The sequence below is a fragment of the Peromyscus maniculatus genome, chromosome 4, assembly GCF_049852395.1.
Source record: "Peromyscus maniculatus bairdii isolate BWxNUB_F1_BW_parent chromosome 4, HU_Pman_BW_mat_3.1, whole genome shotgun sequence".
Lineage (NCBI taxonomy): Eukaryota > Metazoa > Chordata > Mammalia > Rodentia > Cricetidae > Peromyscus > Peromyscus maniculatus.
In genome coordinates, this window is record NC_134855.1 from 105,029,412 (window position 1) to 105,048,895 (window position 19,484).

General features: G+C 48.6%; 1 protein-coding gene and 1 long non-coding RNA gene across 5 annotated transcripts; one reads left to right on the forward strand and one right to left on the reverse strand.

Annotated features, from left to right (window-relative positions):
- The first annotated feature begins 154 nt into the window (after positions 1 to 154).
- On the forward strand, positions 155 to 13,057 carry Tmem127 (transmembrane protein 127). Of its 4 annotated transcripts, none has more exons than XM_006986459.4 (4): positions 155 to 429; positions 825 to 1,142; positions 9,337 to 9,501; positions 10,645 to 13,057. In XM_006986459.4, the coding sequence occupies exons 2-4, from the start codon at positions 899 to 901 to the stop codon at positions 10,950 to 10,952; spliced, it is 717 nt and encodes a 238-aa protein (XP_006986521.1). In that variant the 5' UTR covers positions 155 to 429; positions 825 to 898; the 3' UTR covers positions 10,953 to 13,057. The 4 variants fall into 4 exon arrangements, with proteins under 4 accessions (XP_006986521.1, XP_006986522.1, XP_076426700.1 ...); XM_016005024.3 differs by having other exon boundaries at positions 248 to 429; positions 758 to 1,142; XM_006986460.4 differs by having other exon boundaries at positions 235 to 1,142.
- On the reverse strand, positions 2,553 to 18,154 carry LOC121828819 (uncharacterized). The gene is made up of 3 exons (XR_006071424.2): positions 18,025 to 18,154; positions 14,283 to 14,381; positions 2,553 to 2,635 (listed from the first exon to the last, which is right to left on the reverse strand). It is a non-coding gene; the product is annotated as an uncharacterized LOC121828819 (long non-coding RNA).
- Positions 18,155 to 19,484: the final 1,330 nt, after the last annotated feature.

A 19,484-nucleotide genomic window follows, 5' to 3' on the forward strand; every position in this document is an offset into this window, starting at 1 on the left:
AAGCAAAGTGCAGGACGCGGTGGCCACGGTAGGACCCCACGGTCGCCAGATGCCCCGCTTCTGCCACAGGGGTCGCCCTGGGAACTGAAGCGCCCGCTGCTGAGGCCGCACGGCCTTCTGGGACTTGTAGTCACTCCCCCTCACCTTCCACAACGGGAAGCCTCGCAGGGCTGTCCCGAACTACCAGTCCCCTGATGCCCCGCGCGAGAACAGGCGGCGCGCGCACACAGTGACGCAAAAGGAGGGCAGAGCGGTGAGCCGGAGGAGGAGGAGAAGGGGGTGGGGTGCGGCTGGAGGAAGCCGGAAGTGCATCAGCCCGGGTCCGTCTGGGCGTTGCGGGATTGGGGCCTGTGATCGCTTGGCCCGGGCAGCTGAGAAGCCCGTGACCGGGCAGAGCGGCGCCATCCCCGCCCTGAGGCCTACTGACCGGTGAGGAGCAGGGACTAGAGTAGGGAGGGTCACTGTGGCTTAGGTCGCACCTCAGAGTGCGGGTTCCGGATCCCGGCGGCCCAGCCGCATCCTCCGCCCCTCAGCAGCCCCTCTGCCCAATAACCCCAGTCTAAGTCTCCTCCGCCCCCCGCGCCAGGAGCTGACCCCCGGTACCTCCGCCTGTACATCCTGGCATGTCCACAGCCCACCTAGTCCCCTGTCCTCTCCGAGTCCTAGTCCAGCACCCCTCATCCAGAGCCCTCGGTCCCCGCCCCCCGAGTTCCCGCAGTCCTTTGGTCTGTGCTCAGCCCTGGGTCCCACCCCGCAGTCTCTGGTGCGGACCCTGACAGCTCCCGACCAGCTGCCCATCGCATTGCTCTCCACCCGGGTTACAGACAGGCTCTGCGCACCCCGCTGAGGTCGGCGGCCATCAGCAACGACCGCAGAGCTACAGCGGGCGGCCCCGGGCATGTATGCCCCTGGAGGCGCAGGGCTGCCGGGAGGGCGCCGGCGGAGGAGCCCGGGAAGCAGCGCTCTGCCCAAGCAGCCGGAACGGAGCCTGGCTTCGGCCCTGCCTGGCGCCCTGTCCATCACGGCGCTCTGCACTGCCCTGGCGGAGCCCGCTTGGTTGCACATCCACGGAGGCACCTGTTCCCGCCAGGAGCTGGGGGTCTCGGACGTGCTGGGCTATGTGCACCCGGATCTGCTGAAAGGTGAGGGCTTTCTGATCTCCTGCTCTCCCGGCTTGAGGGGCGGTGTAGCACGGACACGGGACTGGCATAGATAACCAGCATAGATAACCAGAGGCAGTCATTTGTTAAAGGCAACAGCCCCGTTCATACTTGGTATTCATGCCCACCAGGTGGCTCTGTTTGGGGGTCTAGCACCTCATCAATTCTGATGTTATTCAGCCAAGCACTTAATCCTCACCGTCATGCTAATCCAGAATGCTGCTATTTTAGGTTTCTGCCATAGGAAGGGCATTTTATAGGTAGAAGAAATAGGGTGTTAGGTATCACAATTAACCACTCCCTTCTAACAGACCTGTGAGATGCAGAAAAGTTGTTTGGGGGCAGTTTGATTGATGGAGAAAACAGAACTGTCAATACAATCAATTGTAAAAGATATTTTAGTATTCTTTGATAATTGGACTTACAGTAGAGGGTACTTGTGGCATCCCAGATCATCAGACGTCAGTTCCCATTGCCACACTCAACAGTTGGAATTTGGCTTTCCATGCCCTTACAGGTATTCCTGACTGAGATGGTTGCTTTATTCATCAACGGATTTCCCAGACCAGTAGGCAGAAGAAAATATCTATTCTGTTTACTGGATGAAATAGGAGTCCAGAGCTTAGCGGAGCGCCTGTCTCAGGAGCTCATAGCTCCTCCTCTGTTTCTAGGAGTGAGGATAAAGGCTGTACCTTCTGAAAGCAGGACTGTACTTATTGATTTTTTAATCTAAAAATGGCCAGTGGGCCCCAAATGGTCCCATCTTGTTGTCCTCAGGTCTTTTGAACTAGTCTCAGAAGTCTTCACGTTTCTTCTCTGCCCTCTTTAGTTCTGGTACATTCCTGTTAGACATATGCAAGGTGTCTCGGGCTCAAGCCCTGGTAAAAAGATCAGCGCCCCTCTGCATTAAAAAACACTGCTGTAGGTCTAAGCTGAAAAACCTTATTCTGTCACCTAGTGTGGTCTTGCTTACTGAGTTCTCTCTCTCTCTCTTTTTCTCTGAGACAGGGTTTCTCTGTGTAGCTTTGCACCTTTCCTGGAACTCACTCTGTAGCCCAGGCTGGCCTCGAACTCAGAGATCCGCCTGGCTCTGCCTCCCAAGAGCTGGGATTAAAGGCGTGCGCCACCACCGCACAGCGAATTCTCTTTAACAGTTTGCTTCTCTTTGCACATTCAATGCTTCAGGATGATTTTTATAGAGAACAGGGTAGAGGCTTCTGGTTTGAGGGTTTTTTTTTTTTTATCCCCTCTCTTCCCGAGTTTGTCCCTTTATGACTAAGGTTATGCACTGGATGCAGGCCTCCTGATATGTATGCAGTGTTGTCTTAGCATATACCTGATACCACAAAAGCTGTGGAGTTTGAGTCTGGATGCCTTCCCATTTCTTTGCACTCACCTTCGTTCGTGCCTTTTGCGTTTGATGCCGTGGTGCTTGTGGGAAAGAGTTTATGATGATAGTCTTTTGCAGGTCATCCCTGGGGTGGAAGAAGGGTCATAACATTCAGATGGTGTAGAGAGAGGCAGTCTGATCTTACATCCTTGTTTCAGAGATCTAGGAAGGAAGTGAAGCGGGCTCCCCAGGCTTGCCCTGCTAGGTGGCATCACTGGTACTGCCTCCCATCTGTTGATGCCAGAATAAAATGGTACTGTCTCCTTAATTATGTTTATCCTTTGTTTTACTTCGGCTGTTGTAAAGAAGGATCTCATGATGCCCTGTCTTGGTGTACATCCCTGTCAAAGGCATGTTAAAATAAAAATCAGCTCTTGGTTCAAGTTTTTGTTTGTTCACAGATGTATTTACCCTTTCTAAGAAATTATTCAGACCAAATTTTGTCCTTTTCAAACTTGTTGTCTTAACCTTTATACTGCATTTGCTGTGTGTTTAGATCTCTTAGCCCATGTGTGGTTTGCCTGCTCTGCTCATCCCCTTGGCCATTGTAAGCCAGGATCACTTAGCTCCTATCTATAAATAGAAGCATTGGCAGTGGGACCTTGTGAGCCATTGCAGAAGGCAAGGAATCTGGTCTCTTGTAGCTTCTCTTCTGCTGCTCTCTACCTGTGATTTTGGTGCCTTGTGGGCCTGCAGGCATATGGTATTCTGTGTGACTGTGCTAATTGCTAGGTCTACCAGGCGATCTACCCTGGAAGCCTGGAATAGTCCAATCCCAGGAGGAAATAGAGATGTGCTGGGCAAAAATGGTGCTTATAGATACTTGCAGAGGGAAACACCCCTGCTAGGTCTCTGCAGGGAAGAGAGAGTGAGGTGGGCCAGAAGACTCCGAAGCAAGCCTGTGTACCAGGCATAGAGCTAAGCACACTTCACATCTGCCTTAATTTGATCCTTATTTACAAAGGCCCCAGCTGATCCAGGTTGTGACTCCGAAGTCCACGCTCTTATTACCACCACTCCTTAGTGCCCTGAGTTTCCTTTCCTTTCTGTTAGAGCTGTGTGAAACTTACCATTTACTATTCTGATTGAGTCTTTTGTTGTTGTTTTGTTTCTCACCAGTAAAAGTAAGCTTTTATTAGGGGTCAGAAAATGCACGCGCACACACACACACACACACACACACACACACACACACAACAAGGCACCAAAAAAGACCCTTTGCAAAGCAGAAGGGAGATTTGGGAAGCCAAAGCCTCTCTGGTTGTATTTTTATCACAGACTCAGCCAGAGCTGTGCTTTTTAATGCCCACACTGTCTCTCAGGTTTCAGGCTCACCTTGGTGAACCCGAGGCAGAGCCCCTCACCCTTGCTGTGTGGCCAGATTCGTGAAGGCTTTAGCAAAAGCCAGCTCAACAGATTCTGTTCTGAATCCTCTCACATAGCTTCTCCCGGCTTAGGTCCAGAGAAGGCTTAGAAATGCCCGGACTTTTAGTGTCTGCAGTAGAGACCCTGAAAGCCCTCTTCCTCTCTAGTGTGGCCAGCAAAGGGCAGCCCCACCACCAGCTTCAGGAAGCAGTTTTGGAGAATGAGTAAGCTGGGATTTGATGTCAGTGACTTAAGATTAACAACAGCCACTGGAGGACCAAGGGTGGAGGGCCTGTGCACCTGATGGGTTGTGACAGATGCTGATGCCACCACCAGGCCTTGGGGGCTGTCCTTGGGTGGCTTGACTGGCACCATTGATAGCTGTAAAATGATCCATCTGGACACTAGTGTACCCTGTTGGTGGTCTATGTCAGGTCTGGCTGAAAGCCAGGAGTTACAGTGAAGGGGTGCAGAGTTGAGGAGAAGGTTCTTGGAGAGACTGGGGCAATGGGATTCCTCCAGCCCACAGGATCCCTACTGAGGAAGGAGGAAAGGAAGAACAGCAAGAAGCTGGTCTGAAACCATTTTAGTTTTTCTGCCTTCAGCCCACAGAGGTCAAGAGGGGGTCAACCACAGACAGGTAGACCGGAAGAGCCAGAGCATTCAAAACAAATCCAGCCCTGTGACTCACCAATGACCTTGGTCAAAGTCAGTTCCTTAGGATCTGATTACATAGCAGCTGCCTTCTTCCCTGATGACTGGAAGGGACAGTCAGGCAGTGTTTACCAAAATAAACAGGCCAGAATACAACTGGAGGGGAGGATAGGCTATGCTGTCTGTCTGGAATGTAGTGTACCCAACCACTGGCTCAAATTTAAAGTCAAGATCCTGCCCCACCCGGCCTTTTTCTCCCACAGTAAGTCACTCCTACCTACCTAGCCTTTGGGGTGTTAGTGTCTCTGGAAGACCTCTTGGGGAAAGGAGTGTTATTTGCCCTCTCTGCCATAGTATTTAGGAAAGGAAGCCAGAGACTTGAAGATCTCTGGCCCTAGGAGATGCTCTTGATCCGGGCTGTCTTCCTGTCTTACCTTATGTTAAGACACTGCCCCCTGCTGTCCCTCTCTGGAAATGTTAGCACCACCCAAAGGGAAGTTCACATTTGGCTTTCCCCTAAGCTAGTGGCTGTCAACATGTGGATTGCAATCCCTTTGGGAGTCCACCGACCCTGTCACAGGGGTTGCCTAAGACCATTGGAAAACACAGATATTTATTTTCATTTCAATTCAGAACACTATCAAAATTATAGTTCTGAAGCAGCAGTGAAAATCACGTTATGGTTGGGAGTCAGCACCTGAGGAACTGCATTAGAGGGTCGCAGCGTTAGGGAGGTTGAGAACCACTGCCTTAAGCACTATAGCTTTGGAGTAGAGAAGGGTAGTAGAAACAAAACATGCTTGAATTTGGTGTCAGAAGCTCTTCCTCTGTCCAGAGTCACTCTTCGGTCTGCTGAACAGGTAACTGCTTTCCCTCCTAGCACCTGTCTGTGGTGGGTGAGGCAGGGCCCTTTAAAACAGGCCCTCTAGTGACTTGCTAAAGATTGAATGGAGCCTGGGGCAGACCTAGCGTTTGACTAGGTATAGAGTTTTTCTGGTGTCCTAACTCCTGATCAGAACTGTGTTCAGATGCCCTCGGTGCTGCAGAGGGCAGGTTTAAACACCATCTGAAGCCAGTTTTGTCCTCAGTCCCTGTGTGGACACTGCTCGTCACTCAGCGAGCCACACCTTTCTTGCCCTCTGTTGCCGCCGCCGCCGCTGGAATCTGAGTCTCAAGCTGCTGCTTTCATGAGCTCAGCAGCTGCTGTCTTGGACAACGTTCCTACCAGTTCATCTCACCCTTCTTTTCAGTACACCTCCGTAGACTTTGATTGATTCTCTCCATCAAGGAAATAATAAAAGCTGCCTAGCCGGGCGGTGGTGGCGCACGCCTTTAATCCCAGCACTTGGGAGGCAGAGCCAGGCGGATCTCTGTGAGTTCGAGGCCAGCCTGGGCTACCAAGTGAGCTCCAGGAAAGGCGCAAAGCTACGCAGAGAAACCCTGTCTCGAAAAACCAAAAAAAAAAAAAAATAAAATAAAAAAAAAAAAATAAAAGCTGCCAGTGGGTGCTGAGCAGTTTCCAGGTAGCACAGTGCAGTGTCTGGGGGTCACTGTGTGACCTGGAGGAGGTCACTTAATCTTCTGGAGCTTCTGACTCCTCATCCGAGCTGTGTGATGACTTCCAGGGTGGCACTCAAGCTCGGCAAAGATAGTGCTGGACCCATTTGTGTGCACAGGCTCCTGTACCTTCAGCCATGTTTGCCTTTGGGAAAGGCAGGTGAAGGGGGGCCTCTTTCTTGAAGCTTTTTATCATGTGCATGTCTTGCTTATTAAAATAAAAGTATTTTAAAACATAAAGCACACAGGTGTGGATATATCAGGTGCACATTTTCAAGGGTAATATGTTCAACCATCATCAAAAAAAACAAAGCCCAGTGTTTCTAAAGCCTCTTATGTTCCCTTCACACAGTGCCTGGCTGCACAGAGTAATGCAGGTGAACTGCTGCAAAGTGGCCTGTGATATCCGCCCTTCCACCCTGTCTCTGGCAGGCATTCTTGGTAGCACTGGAACACTTGAGTCTCCAGCATTCCCACATGCCATGCAGACCCCAAAAAGAACTGAGTCAGTTTTCAGTAACATTCAAATCAGACCCAGGAGTCAGCCCTTGCTCCCTCAAGCCTTTGTTCCTGGGCCCCTTCAGAATTCCTATGCTGTCTGGAGTAGGCAGTGCTGGATGCAGTGAGGGCAGATGCTAGCTTCTGGCAGAACTCATGGACAGCCAAGCTCCATGGCAGTAGGTAATCACCCAAGCTGGATGTTAGGTCCTCTGCGGTGAAGATCATGACAGATAGCTCTGAAGGCAGCCAGATGGAGGCACCTGAGTCTTGTCTGGGCTTAGCCAGCATATACCTGGAGAGCTTTGAGTCTGAGACTGAGTACATATGCCAGTCACAAAATGCTTGGCATTTCCCACTGCTCAAGATTCCATGGTTAGCATCTGCTATACTGAATCTTTTTTTGTTGGCAGTGGGTCTACCGCTTAGCTTCTTGGTCTTTCCTGCACCTGTCTGCTTTCCTCTGGTATCTCGGACTGGTGCTTTTGGGGACTGGAGACTTGGACTACTTGTATGGGGATTTTCTGTGCTCCCAGACCTTCTAGAACCTGGTACGTGATTGCAACAGCACCCTGGTAATCAGGATGTATGCTAGAAACTGAAGATTGTCACCTTCAGATTCTAAATTTGACATCAAAGCTTAAGAAAGGAGCCTGTAGCCTGTGAGTTTGACCAGCTCTATCCAGTTTTTCCTAAATCACTCAGTGACCTATGGCCTAAATGAAAGCAATAGCTGAGGAAGAGGAGGGAGAGGAAGTGAAGACTTGTTTTCTTCTTTAAACTTTTTTGTTTTTGCTTTCAAGACAGGTTTGTGTGTGTGTGTGTGTGTGTGTGTGTTTGTGTGTGTGTGTGTGTGTGTGTGTGTAGCTGTGTGTGTGTGTGTAGCCCTGGCTGTCCTGAAACTAGCTAGCTCTGTAGACTAGGCTAGCCTTGAACTCACAGAGATCTGCCTGCCTCTGCCTCCCAGGTGCTAGAATTAAAGGCGTGCACCACCACCACCTGGCCCTTTTTTTGGTTTGTATTTATTTGTTTGTTTGTTTTTTAAGCAGGTTCTCACTAGGTACCCCTGGCTGGCCCGGGACTCACTATGTAGACTAACCTCTAACTCAGAGAAATCTCCTTCTGAGTACTGGAATTAAAGGTGGGCACCAACATGACCTGCCTTTGGTTTTTTTTTTGATCAGCCTTTATTCCATTCTGTGCTTCAGGAAGCCATCCCAGTTCCCATAGCTGTCAAAGGAGACTGACAGTATTGTTTAACTGGAATCTTTAGAAGAAGGTGTTTAAATACTGCAAGGATACAAGTTGCTCTGTTTTGGTGCATGGTTGTCACCCTAGGGACCCCTTGAATGCTGCTCTCCCGTTTTAGCACTCCTGTTCTTGGTTTACTCCCCCATTTTGATAGCATGTACATGCTGTCGTTGCTGAACTTTCCAGGGCTCTTGTGGTGGGACTTCTAGCTTTTCTGCTGCTGGCTTGCCTGTCAGCTCTTTAGTCCTAATTGAAGTCTTCTCCCCTTTGTTTGTAGGGGTGCAGTTGAGGTGGTGATTGGCACAGGCTCTGGTGAAGCCCAGGCTGGCCTTAGGTTTGCTAAGTAGCAGAAACTTGCCTTGAACTCCTGAAGCTCCTGAAACCCCTGGCAACACCTCCCTAGTGCTGGGATGACAGGGGTGAGCCACTGTTGAGTGGCATATTTGCCTCATTGTTAGTCTTCACCACTGTCCATTCCCAGAGCTTTCTCAGGACCCCAAACTGAAAACTCACAGTCAGCTAACACCTTGGCCTCCCTTTCTCCAGCTCCTGGCAGCCACCATCTCACTCCCTGTGCCAGTGGTCTGACCTCTCGGCATTTCGTGAACAGAGTCACAGTATTTGGCCTTCTGTGTCTGACTTAACTTACTTCACTAAGCTCAGTGTCTCTAAGTGCAATGCCTGTTTTAGAATGGAAATGGAAGGAATGAGTGGGTAAGTGGAGAAGGGGATTTAATTGACCTCTGACCTTGGTCTCTCTGGCTGTTTCAGCTCAGAAGTCAATGGCCTTTCCCTGCTGGCCCAAAGCATCCTTTAGCAAAATAGCTTAATATGCTAGCTTTGTTGTCAGAATCTTGAAAAATGTTTTGAAGCTAGCTAGGTCTGGTGGCTCATACCTGATTGCAATACTCAGGAGGCTGAGGCAGAAGGATTATGAGTTTGAAGCCAGCCTGGGCTACACAGTGAGACTGTCTCAAAAGCAAAGTGAATGGAAGAGAGGGAAAGAGGGAGGGAGAGACGGATGGGTGGGCACTGGGCATGGTACTCAGTTTGTAGAGTACCTAGCATACAGGAAGCCCTGGTTTGTGGCATTAAATTATGTGTAGTGGTGCATGCCTGTAATTCTAGCCCTCCAGAGGTGGAGGCAGGAAGGTCACAAGTTCGTCATTCTCCACCCCTACTCAGCAAGTTTGAGGTTAGCTTGAGATACATGAGACCTGTCTCAAAAAGAAATATAGAAGAAATATACAGTCACCCTAGACTAGTCTTGTTGGAGAAAAGACTTGAAGTGTACAGGTGACTCCTGCTTGCCTCTACAGAGCAGCTGGTGGCAGGAGCTCCTACAGTGCCCTCCAGGGCTTCTGTCTCCCGGAGACTGGGGGAGGAAACCAAGATCCTTGTAGGTACACTGCCTGCCTCAGGGTGTTTCTTGGGCATGACGCTTCCATTCTTTCTCCACAGATTTCTGCATGAACCCCCAGACAGTGCTGCTCCTGAGGGTCATTGCTGCCTTCTGCTTCCTGGGCATCCTGTGTAGTCTCTCTGCATTCCTCTTGGATGTCTTTGGGCCCAAGCACCCAGCTCTGAAGATTACTCGTCGCTATGCCTTCGCTCACATCCTCACTGGTAAGGCCAGGCTCTGCTCATGTGGGAGAGGACCTGCCCTGCGGCATATTGGTACCCGGGCTTGTTTCTCAGTGGAGAGCTGTGTGATGTGCTCTAGCCTTTTAGGGGTGCTTTAGTGTTGGCTTCTGCCATTTGTGAATCATCTGCCTAGGATTAGAGGGAGTGTTAGAATTCCACAGGAATCTCACGGTGCTCCAAACATGACAGTGACAGCATAGAAACCCAGGCCTGTTATTAGCATGGAGGAGTTGGGCTGTCTTACCTGGACTGGGGTGTGTGGCCAGTTTCCCCCACTGAGTTTACCTCCCAGCCAGGTCTGCTCCTCTGCTTGGATGCAGCCACTTTCCTCACCAGGCCTGGGCTGCTGTCAGTTTGGCTTTCGATAGTAATTGACTTCAGTTCCAGCTCAGTCTCTAAAACTGCATGACTTGGTTTTTGTTTTTGTTTTTGTTTTTGTTTTTTTTCCCAGAGATAGGATTTCTCTGTGTAACCCTGGCTTTCCTGGAACTCACTCTGTAGCCCAGGCTGGCCTCAAATTCACAGAGACCCTCCTGCCTCTGCCTCCTGAGTGCTGGGATTAAAGGCGTGTACCTCCACTGCCTAACTTTAAAACTGCATGATCTTATATGTTTCTTTTCAGTACACAGAAGCAACCAGGGGCCTTATTATCTAATTGTAAATTCCTTCTTTCTTTTCTTTTTCCCCTTTTTTGGAGGGGCATGGGGTGGTACTGGGCATTGAATCCAGGGCCTAGTGCATGTTAGGCAAGTTCCTTACCGTTGAATGATAATTCTTAAGATAGACCCTGTCTAGTCAGGATGGGTCCTGAGCCAAGAATCTCTTTTTTTTTTTTTTTTTTTGGTTTTTCGAGACAGGGTTTCTCTGCGTAGCTTTGCGCCTTTCCTGGAGCTAACTTGGTAGCCCAGGCTGGCCTCGAACTCACAGAGATCCACCTGGCTCTGCCTCCCAAGTGCTGGGATTAAAGGCGTGCGCCACCACCGCCCGGCGCCAAGAATCTTATAGCCAAGAAAGTTCTTGGGCCCTGGGCCAGGCAAGTCCTCTGAGAACCGGGTGAGAGGCTGTGATCGATTCCTTAGGCGTCCTGACTGCTGACCCCTGTTGTGTGCTGTCCCTGTCTCCCAGTCCTACAGTGTGCTACCGTCATTGGCTTTTCCTACTGGGCTTCTGAGCTCATCCTGGCCCAGCAGCAGCAGCATAAGAAGTACCACGGCTCCCAAGTCTATGTCACCTTTGCTGTCAGCTTCTACCTGGTGGCAGGGGCTGGCGGAGCCTCAATCCTGGCTACTGCGGCCAACCTCCTGCGCCACTATCCCACGGAGGAGGAGGAACAAGCGCTGGAGCTCCTATCTGAGATGGAAGAGAATGACCCCTACCCAGCAGAGTATGAAGTCATCAACCAGTTCCAGCCACCCCCTGCCTACACACCCTAATGCCAGCCAGGGCTCTCTTCCTCAGCAGCCCTTCCCCCGGTGCCACAGCTCCTCTCACACCCAGAAGAGCCACTTCCCCCACAGGTCTCACCGGTAGGACCCTGACCATCTTCACCAAACCTTCCCCAGGTGACACTCTGCCTTTAGGGTTGTCCATTTGTCCCTGCTCTGCAGAGCTGGGATGATTTTATATAATGCACTCTTTCCCCTCCCAGAACCCTCTGCTCCTTTCCTGTTCACTAGCTCCTTCCAACCAGGGATGGTCAGATAAGTTTCCTCCCTCTGTGGGCCATGTCTTTGGGACTGGGACTTTCCTGGGTTGCTGCTGTAGTGGACAGTCCCTGAGAGAGGTGCCAGCAGGGTACAGAGGGAAGGGGCTGTGCCATGCAGGTTCACTCTGCCAGGCCCAGCATTTGTGCCACATCTGTATCTGGACTGACTCCCTCATTCCTTCTAGAGTGCCCTAGGCCCAGCCATCCACTTTGTGGATTCTCTGCACTTTAGTCTCTGGGCCACTCCTCAAGTGTGTTCTGGTTTTCTGGAGAGAAGGAATTGCTGTTGGGGAGCAGAACAGCTGCTCTCCTGCCCTGCCCTGGCTTCCTGTGGTTGGAGCCAGGCAGGGAAGCAGAACCAGGCAAGACACTGATCCTATCGAGGACCCCAGTGAAGGGAACTGAGTGCCCCAGCCCCTTCGCCTTTTAATGTGAGTGGTTTTAAGTGGAAAACAGAACAAAACCAAGCATTAGCAGCCATGCTCTCTTTCTAAAACAGGGATATGGCTGCTGTTGTTCAGAAATGGAGCCCATCCCTTAGACTCTGCAATATTTTGGACCATAGCTCCCTCTAAGCCTATAGTCACTTCTCCCAGTCTCTTTAACAGAATGCAGGCTTTCTGTCCTGACTCCTTCTTCCAGGCAGCTGTGGCTCCCTGGGGCCTTTCTGTGGAACTAGGGCCACGTGGCCCCTGCGGGGCTGAGAACTATGGCCTGGCTGGCTGGCCAGCGTGGTGCTCCTCAGAACTGTGGCACTGAGATGTAACCTGGCCTCAGTTCAGGCACAGGGGCCAAGCAGGGCAGGACCCTCCACTTTCCACAATAGTGCTCCACCCAGAGGCCCATCAGGTTGGTGTCAGGACCCTGTCAGATGTGCAGGCCTGGCTGTAGCCTTCAGAGTCAATGTGTCCCCTAGCCTGTGACTTGGGGCTACAGCTTGCTGCATGCCCCTCTCCCCTCTGGAATGTATGCTGGTCTTGCAGTGTGCTACTGGGCTGTTACTCTAGCTATTCTGTTTGCCTTGGGTCCAGTTTTATTGTTTGTTTGTTTATTTTGTTGTTTTGCCTGGAGACCTGGGGCATAAGGCAGGTGGGACTTGAGAGGCCTGCAGCTTGGATCCAGATAGGCAAGCTCTTCTAGTTCATTTATGAGCTTCTTTGGAGTGAGAGTCTAGTGCTAGCTGAAAGGGAAATGAATTCCAATCTCCTCTCACCCTTAAAACAACAGACATTTTGAGCAAGAATGGAGACTCAATACAGTCACTGAACTGTGACTACAAGACTGTCACTTCCTCATTCTTTGGCCAGAAAGAGTGGGGCATATGTGGACAAATGCCCATGCAGATAAAGACCAAGTGTGCCCATAAGAAAGCATCTGCTTGGAGCTCCCTGCTGTGATGCCAAAGTGTGCCCCAGTATGACTCTCCCATTCTTCCAGACCCTTCTCTGAAGCAAGAAAAGCTGCCAGGTGATACCTGAGCACAAAATCAAGGAGCTAAATTAAGACTACCTTTCTGTGAAGTCCTGAGCTCATCATTGGCAGGTTTCTGAAGTGTGTGGCCAGCTCTCTACCATGACATCTGAGGGAGCAGGCCAGAAGACCAGGCACCAAACATGCATGCCAAAGTGAATGAGGACTTGACCCTGTGGACTGTTCCTTGTGGTCTGGAACCCACTTTTACTAGCTTCCTGTTCCTCTGGCCTTTCTTTCACTTTTCCCTGCCATTCTGATACTGATAGTTTGTCATATAAATTCCTCTGGTTGTGTTTTTCTTTTCTAGGAAAAAAATTAAAAGGCAAAACAAAAACCAGAAACTACAAATGAGAACACAAATGCCAGTGGCTGCCTCTCATTTTTGTCATAATTTTCCAGATGTTCTCTTCCTCCCAGAGAAGCAGGAGACATTCAGTGATGAAGCTTGTAATGGAACAAAGTTAGGAGGAACTTGGCATGCACCCAAATCACACATGACATTTTGATCCTTGGGAGCCTCTCACTCCTGACGTCTTTCACAGAGGAAGTTCCCAAAGCTCACAGCTAGAAACAGTAGGTGCCTCTGCCCAAGATATCAACTACAAACCGTGAGCTGCCCCTCTCTGCATGTCCTGACTAGCCGCAGAAGAGCAGTTTTCAGATCTCTAGTGGTACTTTCTGGGAAAAGCCTGAGAACACAAATGGTTCTGGGAGCAAGGTTTGCAGAGTTGCTTTTCCAGGCAGTTGATGGGTGGAACCTTGATGACTGCCCACACTCTTAGTTCATTCATTCTCAACCCAGCTTGGGGCCCCAAGTATATATTTGGTGAAAACATTTAGGGCTCTCTTTGGGAAGTAGTCCATTCCTAGCAGGATGCTTGTCTTTCCTAGAAACTGATAATCTTCTCATTTCATGTCCATTAGACATTTCTATGAAGGGTCCATTGGATTATGCACAAAACACTGAACCCCATGAAAGAAATAGGATGTCTGACAGGACCTTGTCTCCCAGGATTGTATTTCCTTAGCTCAGGAGATGGATTCCCCAACAGGGAAACAGTGAAGTAAGTAGTCTCCTGGACACCTTGGGAAAGTCCTATGCTTGAGATGGGAGGCTGGTTCTACCCAGAATAATTATCAACAGCTTTCTGGATGGAACAGATAGAGCTGGTTGATGTGGGAGAGCATTTGGGGGAGGGGCCACTCCCTCTGAGGGAATGGCATGGTGGCCAGGATGTGGTGCAAAGTGAGATGGTGAAGGCCCACCTGACGTTCCTCAGAGCAGTAGGAAGCCACAGGAGGGTCTGAAAGCAAAGGGGATCCAGTTTTATGGACTGCTGGTAGTGTGGAGGGCTGTGATGTTCCATAAAGCACCAGAGAGTGTGGGGATTGGGGGACAGGTGGACACTGTGTGGAGGACCCTCAGGCCTGGTAGAAGCGGGAGAGAGCCCAGGAACTCCAACCCTGTCCCAGTGCACTAGGAGATGGGATCAGCCTTGTAGCTCAAGAGGGCTTCAGAAGAGAGGCTGTGTTGTGTGGAGGAGAGCAAGGGGAGGCCTTGGGAAGCACAAAGTGGCTGTTTTACCTGAAGGAAGGGCACTTCTCTCCAGACACCCTCAGAATCCTCAGCTGGTTTCTCACTCAGGTGCCAGTGCCCTGGGCCATGACAGTATGGGATCCATTTCTGTGGGGAGACAGAAAGGAACTAATAAACTTTATAGCCTCTGTTTTCAAACGGTCTGCAGTCTTCCTGTACCATTCTGGGGGAGTGCCCCTGGGATGGGGGCCAGGCAGAAAAGATGACTCCTGAAGTTAGGCAGGGACTCTTTTTTTAAAATTATTTTTATTTTATGTGCTTTGGTGTTTTGTTGGCATGTATATCTGTGTGAGAGTGTTAGACCCTCTGGAACTGGAATCACAGACGCTAGTGAACTGCCATGTGGGTCCTGGGAATTGAACCTGGGTCCTCCAGGAAGAACAGCCAATGCTCCCAACCACTGAGCCATCTCTCTAGCCCCGAGGCACGAACTCTTAGGGGCAGTGGTTTGACAATTAAGATGTCACTTCCTCACCTATGAGCTGTGGGGAAAATGCTTGACTTAAGTACTAGAGGAGAGATTCGTGGTGGACGGGTCTGTCCATTCCTCCAAGGAGGAAAACCCAGGTCTGGTGAGGGCCTTTTCCAAAGATGTCGAAGGGAAGGTAGAGGTCTCCTCTGCCAACCATGTGTCTGAGGAGTCAGAGAATAAAAGAACTTGGAAAGAGGCAGTTTCCAATCCACTTTTTACATCGGTCTTCCAGAGTTCAGGGCCTGTTTGAACCACCTTGTCCTGACTGTTCCTAGAAGATGGCAACTGGTTCCCTAAGAGAACACTTTGTGGTAAGATGGATGATGTACCCCATGTTTGCCTGTTCTACCACTTTCTTGGAGGTGGCATCTCTAACTTGACTACTTGTGCTGGGTTTTTCTTTTGGAAAATCCTCAGGGGGGTGGGTGGACTTTTGTGTGAATAATGAGGATGCCCCCTATTCCTAGTCTATCAAGAGAGCGAAGAAAATTTGCATGTGTATACATATATATTTCTGTTTTGTTGATAGGTCCAAGTTGTGAATTCATTAGGCCAAAAGGGCAGACTTGTGTGTGTGTGTGTGTGTGTGTGTGTGTGTGTGTGTGTGTGTGTGTGTGTGTGTGTTTTGAGACAGGGTTTCTCTGTGTAGCCCTGGCTGTTCTAGAATTAGCTCTAGACCAGGCTGGCCTAAAACTCAGTGATCTGCTTGCCTCTAGCTCCTGAGTGCTGAGATTAAAGGCATGGGCCACCACCCCCAGCTTTTTTGAGGGGAGGGGTCATACATTTTGTTGTTTAGTTTGTTGTTATTTTTTAGAGCATTTCATGTAGCCCAGGCAGGCCTCCAACTGGCTATGTGGAAGAGATGACATTAAACTGATCATCCTGCCTCTGCTTCTGAGTGTTGGGATTATAGGCTGAACACTTACTTGGTTTTATGGTACTGAGGTCAGATCCAGGGCTTTCTGCATACTGGGCAAGCATTCCACCAACAAAGCTATGTTCTCAACATTGATTGATTGGTTGATTGATTGATTGATTGATTGTAGACAGGCTCTTACTATTAAACTCTGGCTGGAACTCGATATCTAGACCAGACTGACTTCAAATTCACTAAGATCCACCCACCTGTGCCTCCCCAGTGCTGGGGTTGTGCCACCATGCTTGGCTCTTTTATTTTTTTGTTAACATTAATTAGGCAAATACCTGTTTTGTGGAGGATACAAAGATACTAACCCCAAAACAGGATATAGTTGGTAGAGAGCTTGTCTTTGCATGCACAAAGCCCTGGGTTTGATCCTAAGTACCACGAAGATATTAACCCACACAGTTCTTGTCCCCAAGGCTTTCTAGACCAGTTGCCCGGAAAGAAAACCTGATGAGATCAAAACCTGACAGTCAAGAAAAGCTCTACCCAGTGTAGTGACTCAGCCCTGTGACCCCAGCACGTAGAAAGGAGCCTGAGGCACCAGAATTGCCACGAGTTTGAGAGCAGCCTGGGCTACGTGGGGATTTCCAGTCCAACCTAGGTCATAGGGTGAAGCTATCTCAAAAGATGAAAGATAGGTGAAAAAGGAAGGCTTCTTGAGGAAGGGACTTCAGGTTTTGAAACATGATTAAGCTTGATGAGAGGCATCTATTGTCTCTCAATAGGCCAGGTGGCAATTGTGAGCTGGAAATGTGTGCTGAAAACTAAATGCTGGTCCTCTGAAAGAACAAGTGCTGTTAACACTGAGCTATCCCTCTAGTTCTCTCTCTCTCTTTTTTTCTATTTAAGAGAGAAGGTGATTAGAGTTAGTCATTGTTTCTTATATCCTACTTACAATGTACTTTAAAATATATTTATGTGTGTATGTGTCTGTGTGCAAGTATATGCCATGTGAGTGTGAGTGCCCTTAGAGGCCAGAAGTCAGAGCCCCTGGAGCTGGAATTACAGGAGGTTGTGAGTGACCTGATACGGGTGCTGAGAACTGAACCTGGGTCCTCTGCAAGAACATCAAGTGCTCTTAACCTCTGAGGCATCTCTGCTGCCCTCAACGATGTACTTCAACTTACACAGTCTCATTTGAGCCTGACAACCCCAAAACACAGGGCTGTATCATTAGCTGTATTTCAGGCCTTAATTGCAGTGCTTTAGAGGAGGGATGTAAAATAAAACATGGAAGATCCACCACAGAATGACTGTCCTCTCACCATGCAAACAGTAAACCCAGATTGACACTGCTATGCCTGGCAAGCTCCTTCCATGTGCCCCTCTGCTCCTGCTAGCTGGCCTAGATCTCTGTCAGTCAGTTAGTTAAGTCATAATCTAATTGCAGCTGTTGTTCCCGATGTGGTTTGGTTGCTGGAGCAAATTGGTGCATCCCCTGGTCAGTGTGTAGTTAGTGATCTGATGACTGTCTTCGCCCTCAACAACTTTCAGTTAAGACCATCTATAGCTGGAGTTTTCCTTTGTCCACCCAGCTCCTGTAGCCACTCAGACCCAAGTAAACACACAGAGGCTTATATTACTTATAAACTGTATGGCCATGGCAAGCTTCTTGCTATCTAGTTCCTATATTTTAAATTAACCCATTTCTATTTGTCTATAAGTTGCCACGTGGCTCGTGGCTTACTGGTACTTTCACATCTTGCTTCCTCTGTGTCTGGCTGGCGACTCCTGATTCAGCCTTCCTCTTCCCAGAATTCTCCTCTCTCTTTGTCCTGCCTATACTTCCTGGCTACAGGCCAATCAGCACTTTATTTATTAACCAATCAGAGCAACACATTCACAGCATACAGAGAGACATTCACAGCACTTCCCCTTTTCTTTCTTTTTTTTTTTCCAAAAAGGAAGGGTTTTTTTTGTTTGTTTGTTTTTTCGAGACAGGGTTTCTCTGTGTAGCTTTGCACCTTTCCTGGATCTTGCACTGTAGACCAGGCTGGCTTCAAACTCACAAAGATCCACCTGCTTCTGCCTCCCAAATGCTGGAATTAAAGGCGTACACCACCACTGCCTGGCTTTCAAAAAGGAAGGTTTTAACTTTAACATAGTGAAATTACAATATAACACAATTATCAAGCAAGAATTACAGTTACAATATCTAGTCTATTTATAATATCTAGTCTATTTGTATTTGGTAAAATTAAAGAAGATATCCTGTCTATCCTATATTTATGAGTCTAAGGTTTCATATCTAACTTATCTTTTATCATAACTAAGGAAATTATAACTATCTAGTCTTCAACTACATCAAAGACCTCAGAAGGATATAATATTACCTGAGAAATGGGAGAAGGATACAAGCAACTTTCGGGAGTCTTGAAAGAGTAGACAGAGACAGCTGGCAGCGTGGACAGTCACCTAATGTTCCTTTGTAAAGTTGGGACATATGTCTTCAGCCCACAGACCTAGAGTCTCTCAGTCATTTCTCTGTGTCCTGTAGAATGTCTAGCAGTTTCCTCTGCAAAGCAGGAACCTGAAGGACCATTTTGCCAAGCAAAGTTCAGTGGTCACCATCCTATGGGTCCTGCATGTCCAGTCGATCAAGCAGTCCAGGCAAGAACAGTTTCTTGCCCAAATGGCTATTTTTGCCAAGAAGAAGATAAACTCCATATATATAGAGTGTCTTCAATGCCCATCCTCCTCTCTGAAGTAAATCGGTGCTGCCAGGAGCAGACATGTCTCACTGTCTAGAAAGTCTAAATTTTTAAAACATTTTAAATGCTATATTCTGTAGGTCTTTGAAGTGTTTGAAGATTACCTATCTATCTGAAATATATCTATGTATACCTGGAAAACTAAACTAACATGACTATAAGTTTGATTATCATAGGTGATTAACCAATCAGAGCAACACATTCACAGCATACAGAGCAACATCCATAGCAACCATCAAGAACTGTTTGCTCCTTGCAACTGGTAGGACTAGAAAGGCTCATTTTCACACTTAGGACTCCATCAAACCGTGTACCTGTTACTGTTCTTATTCTCTGTGCCACACTGGTCTAGGACACTGGTAACAGGTTGATTAGAATTAACAACTGCCGGGCGGTGGTGGCGCACGCCTTTAATCCCAGCACTCGGGAGGCAGAGCCAGGTGGATCTCTGTGAGTTCGAGGCCAGCCTGGGCTACCAAGTGAGCTCCAGGAAAGGCGCAAAGCTACACAGAGAAACCCTGTCTCGAAAAACCAAAAAAAAAAAAAAAAAAAAAAAAAAAAAAAAAAAAAAAGAATTAACAACTACTCTTGCTACCTTGATAAGGAACGTATGCTGAAAGGGGAAATTCCTCGAGAACCCAAGACTTCTAGAGTCCTAATGGTCTAGGGTAGTGTATCTCAACCTTACTAATGCTGCGACCCTTTAATATAGTTCCTCATGTTATGGTGACTCCCCAACCATAGTTATTTTCATTGCTACTTTGTAACTGTGATTTTGCTAATATTATGAACCATAATGTAAATATCTTTTCTGATGGTCTTAGGCTACCCTTGTGAAAAAGTTGTTGGACCCCAAAGTGGTTGTCACCCACAGATTTGAGAACCACTGGTCTAGGGTGTAGTGAGCAATCCTTCTAACATTTTTAATTATGTGTGTATGTGTGTGTGCCATGGCACGTGTGGTTAGAAGATAACTTTTAGGAATCAATTTTCTCCTTCCTCCCTGTAGTTCCTGGGCATTGAACTCATGTCATCAGGTTTGGTAGGAGGCATCCTCACCCACCAAGCCACCTTTTTTGTTT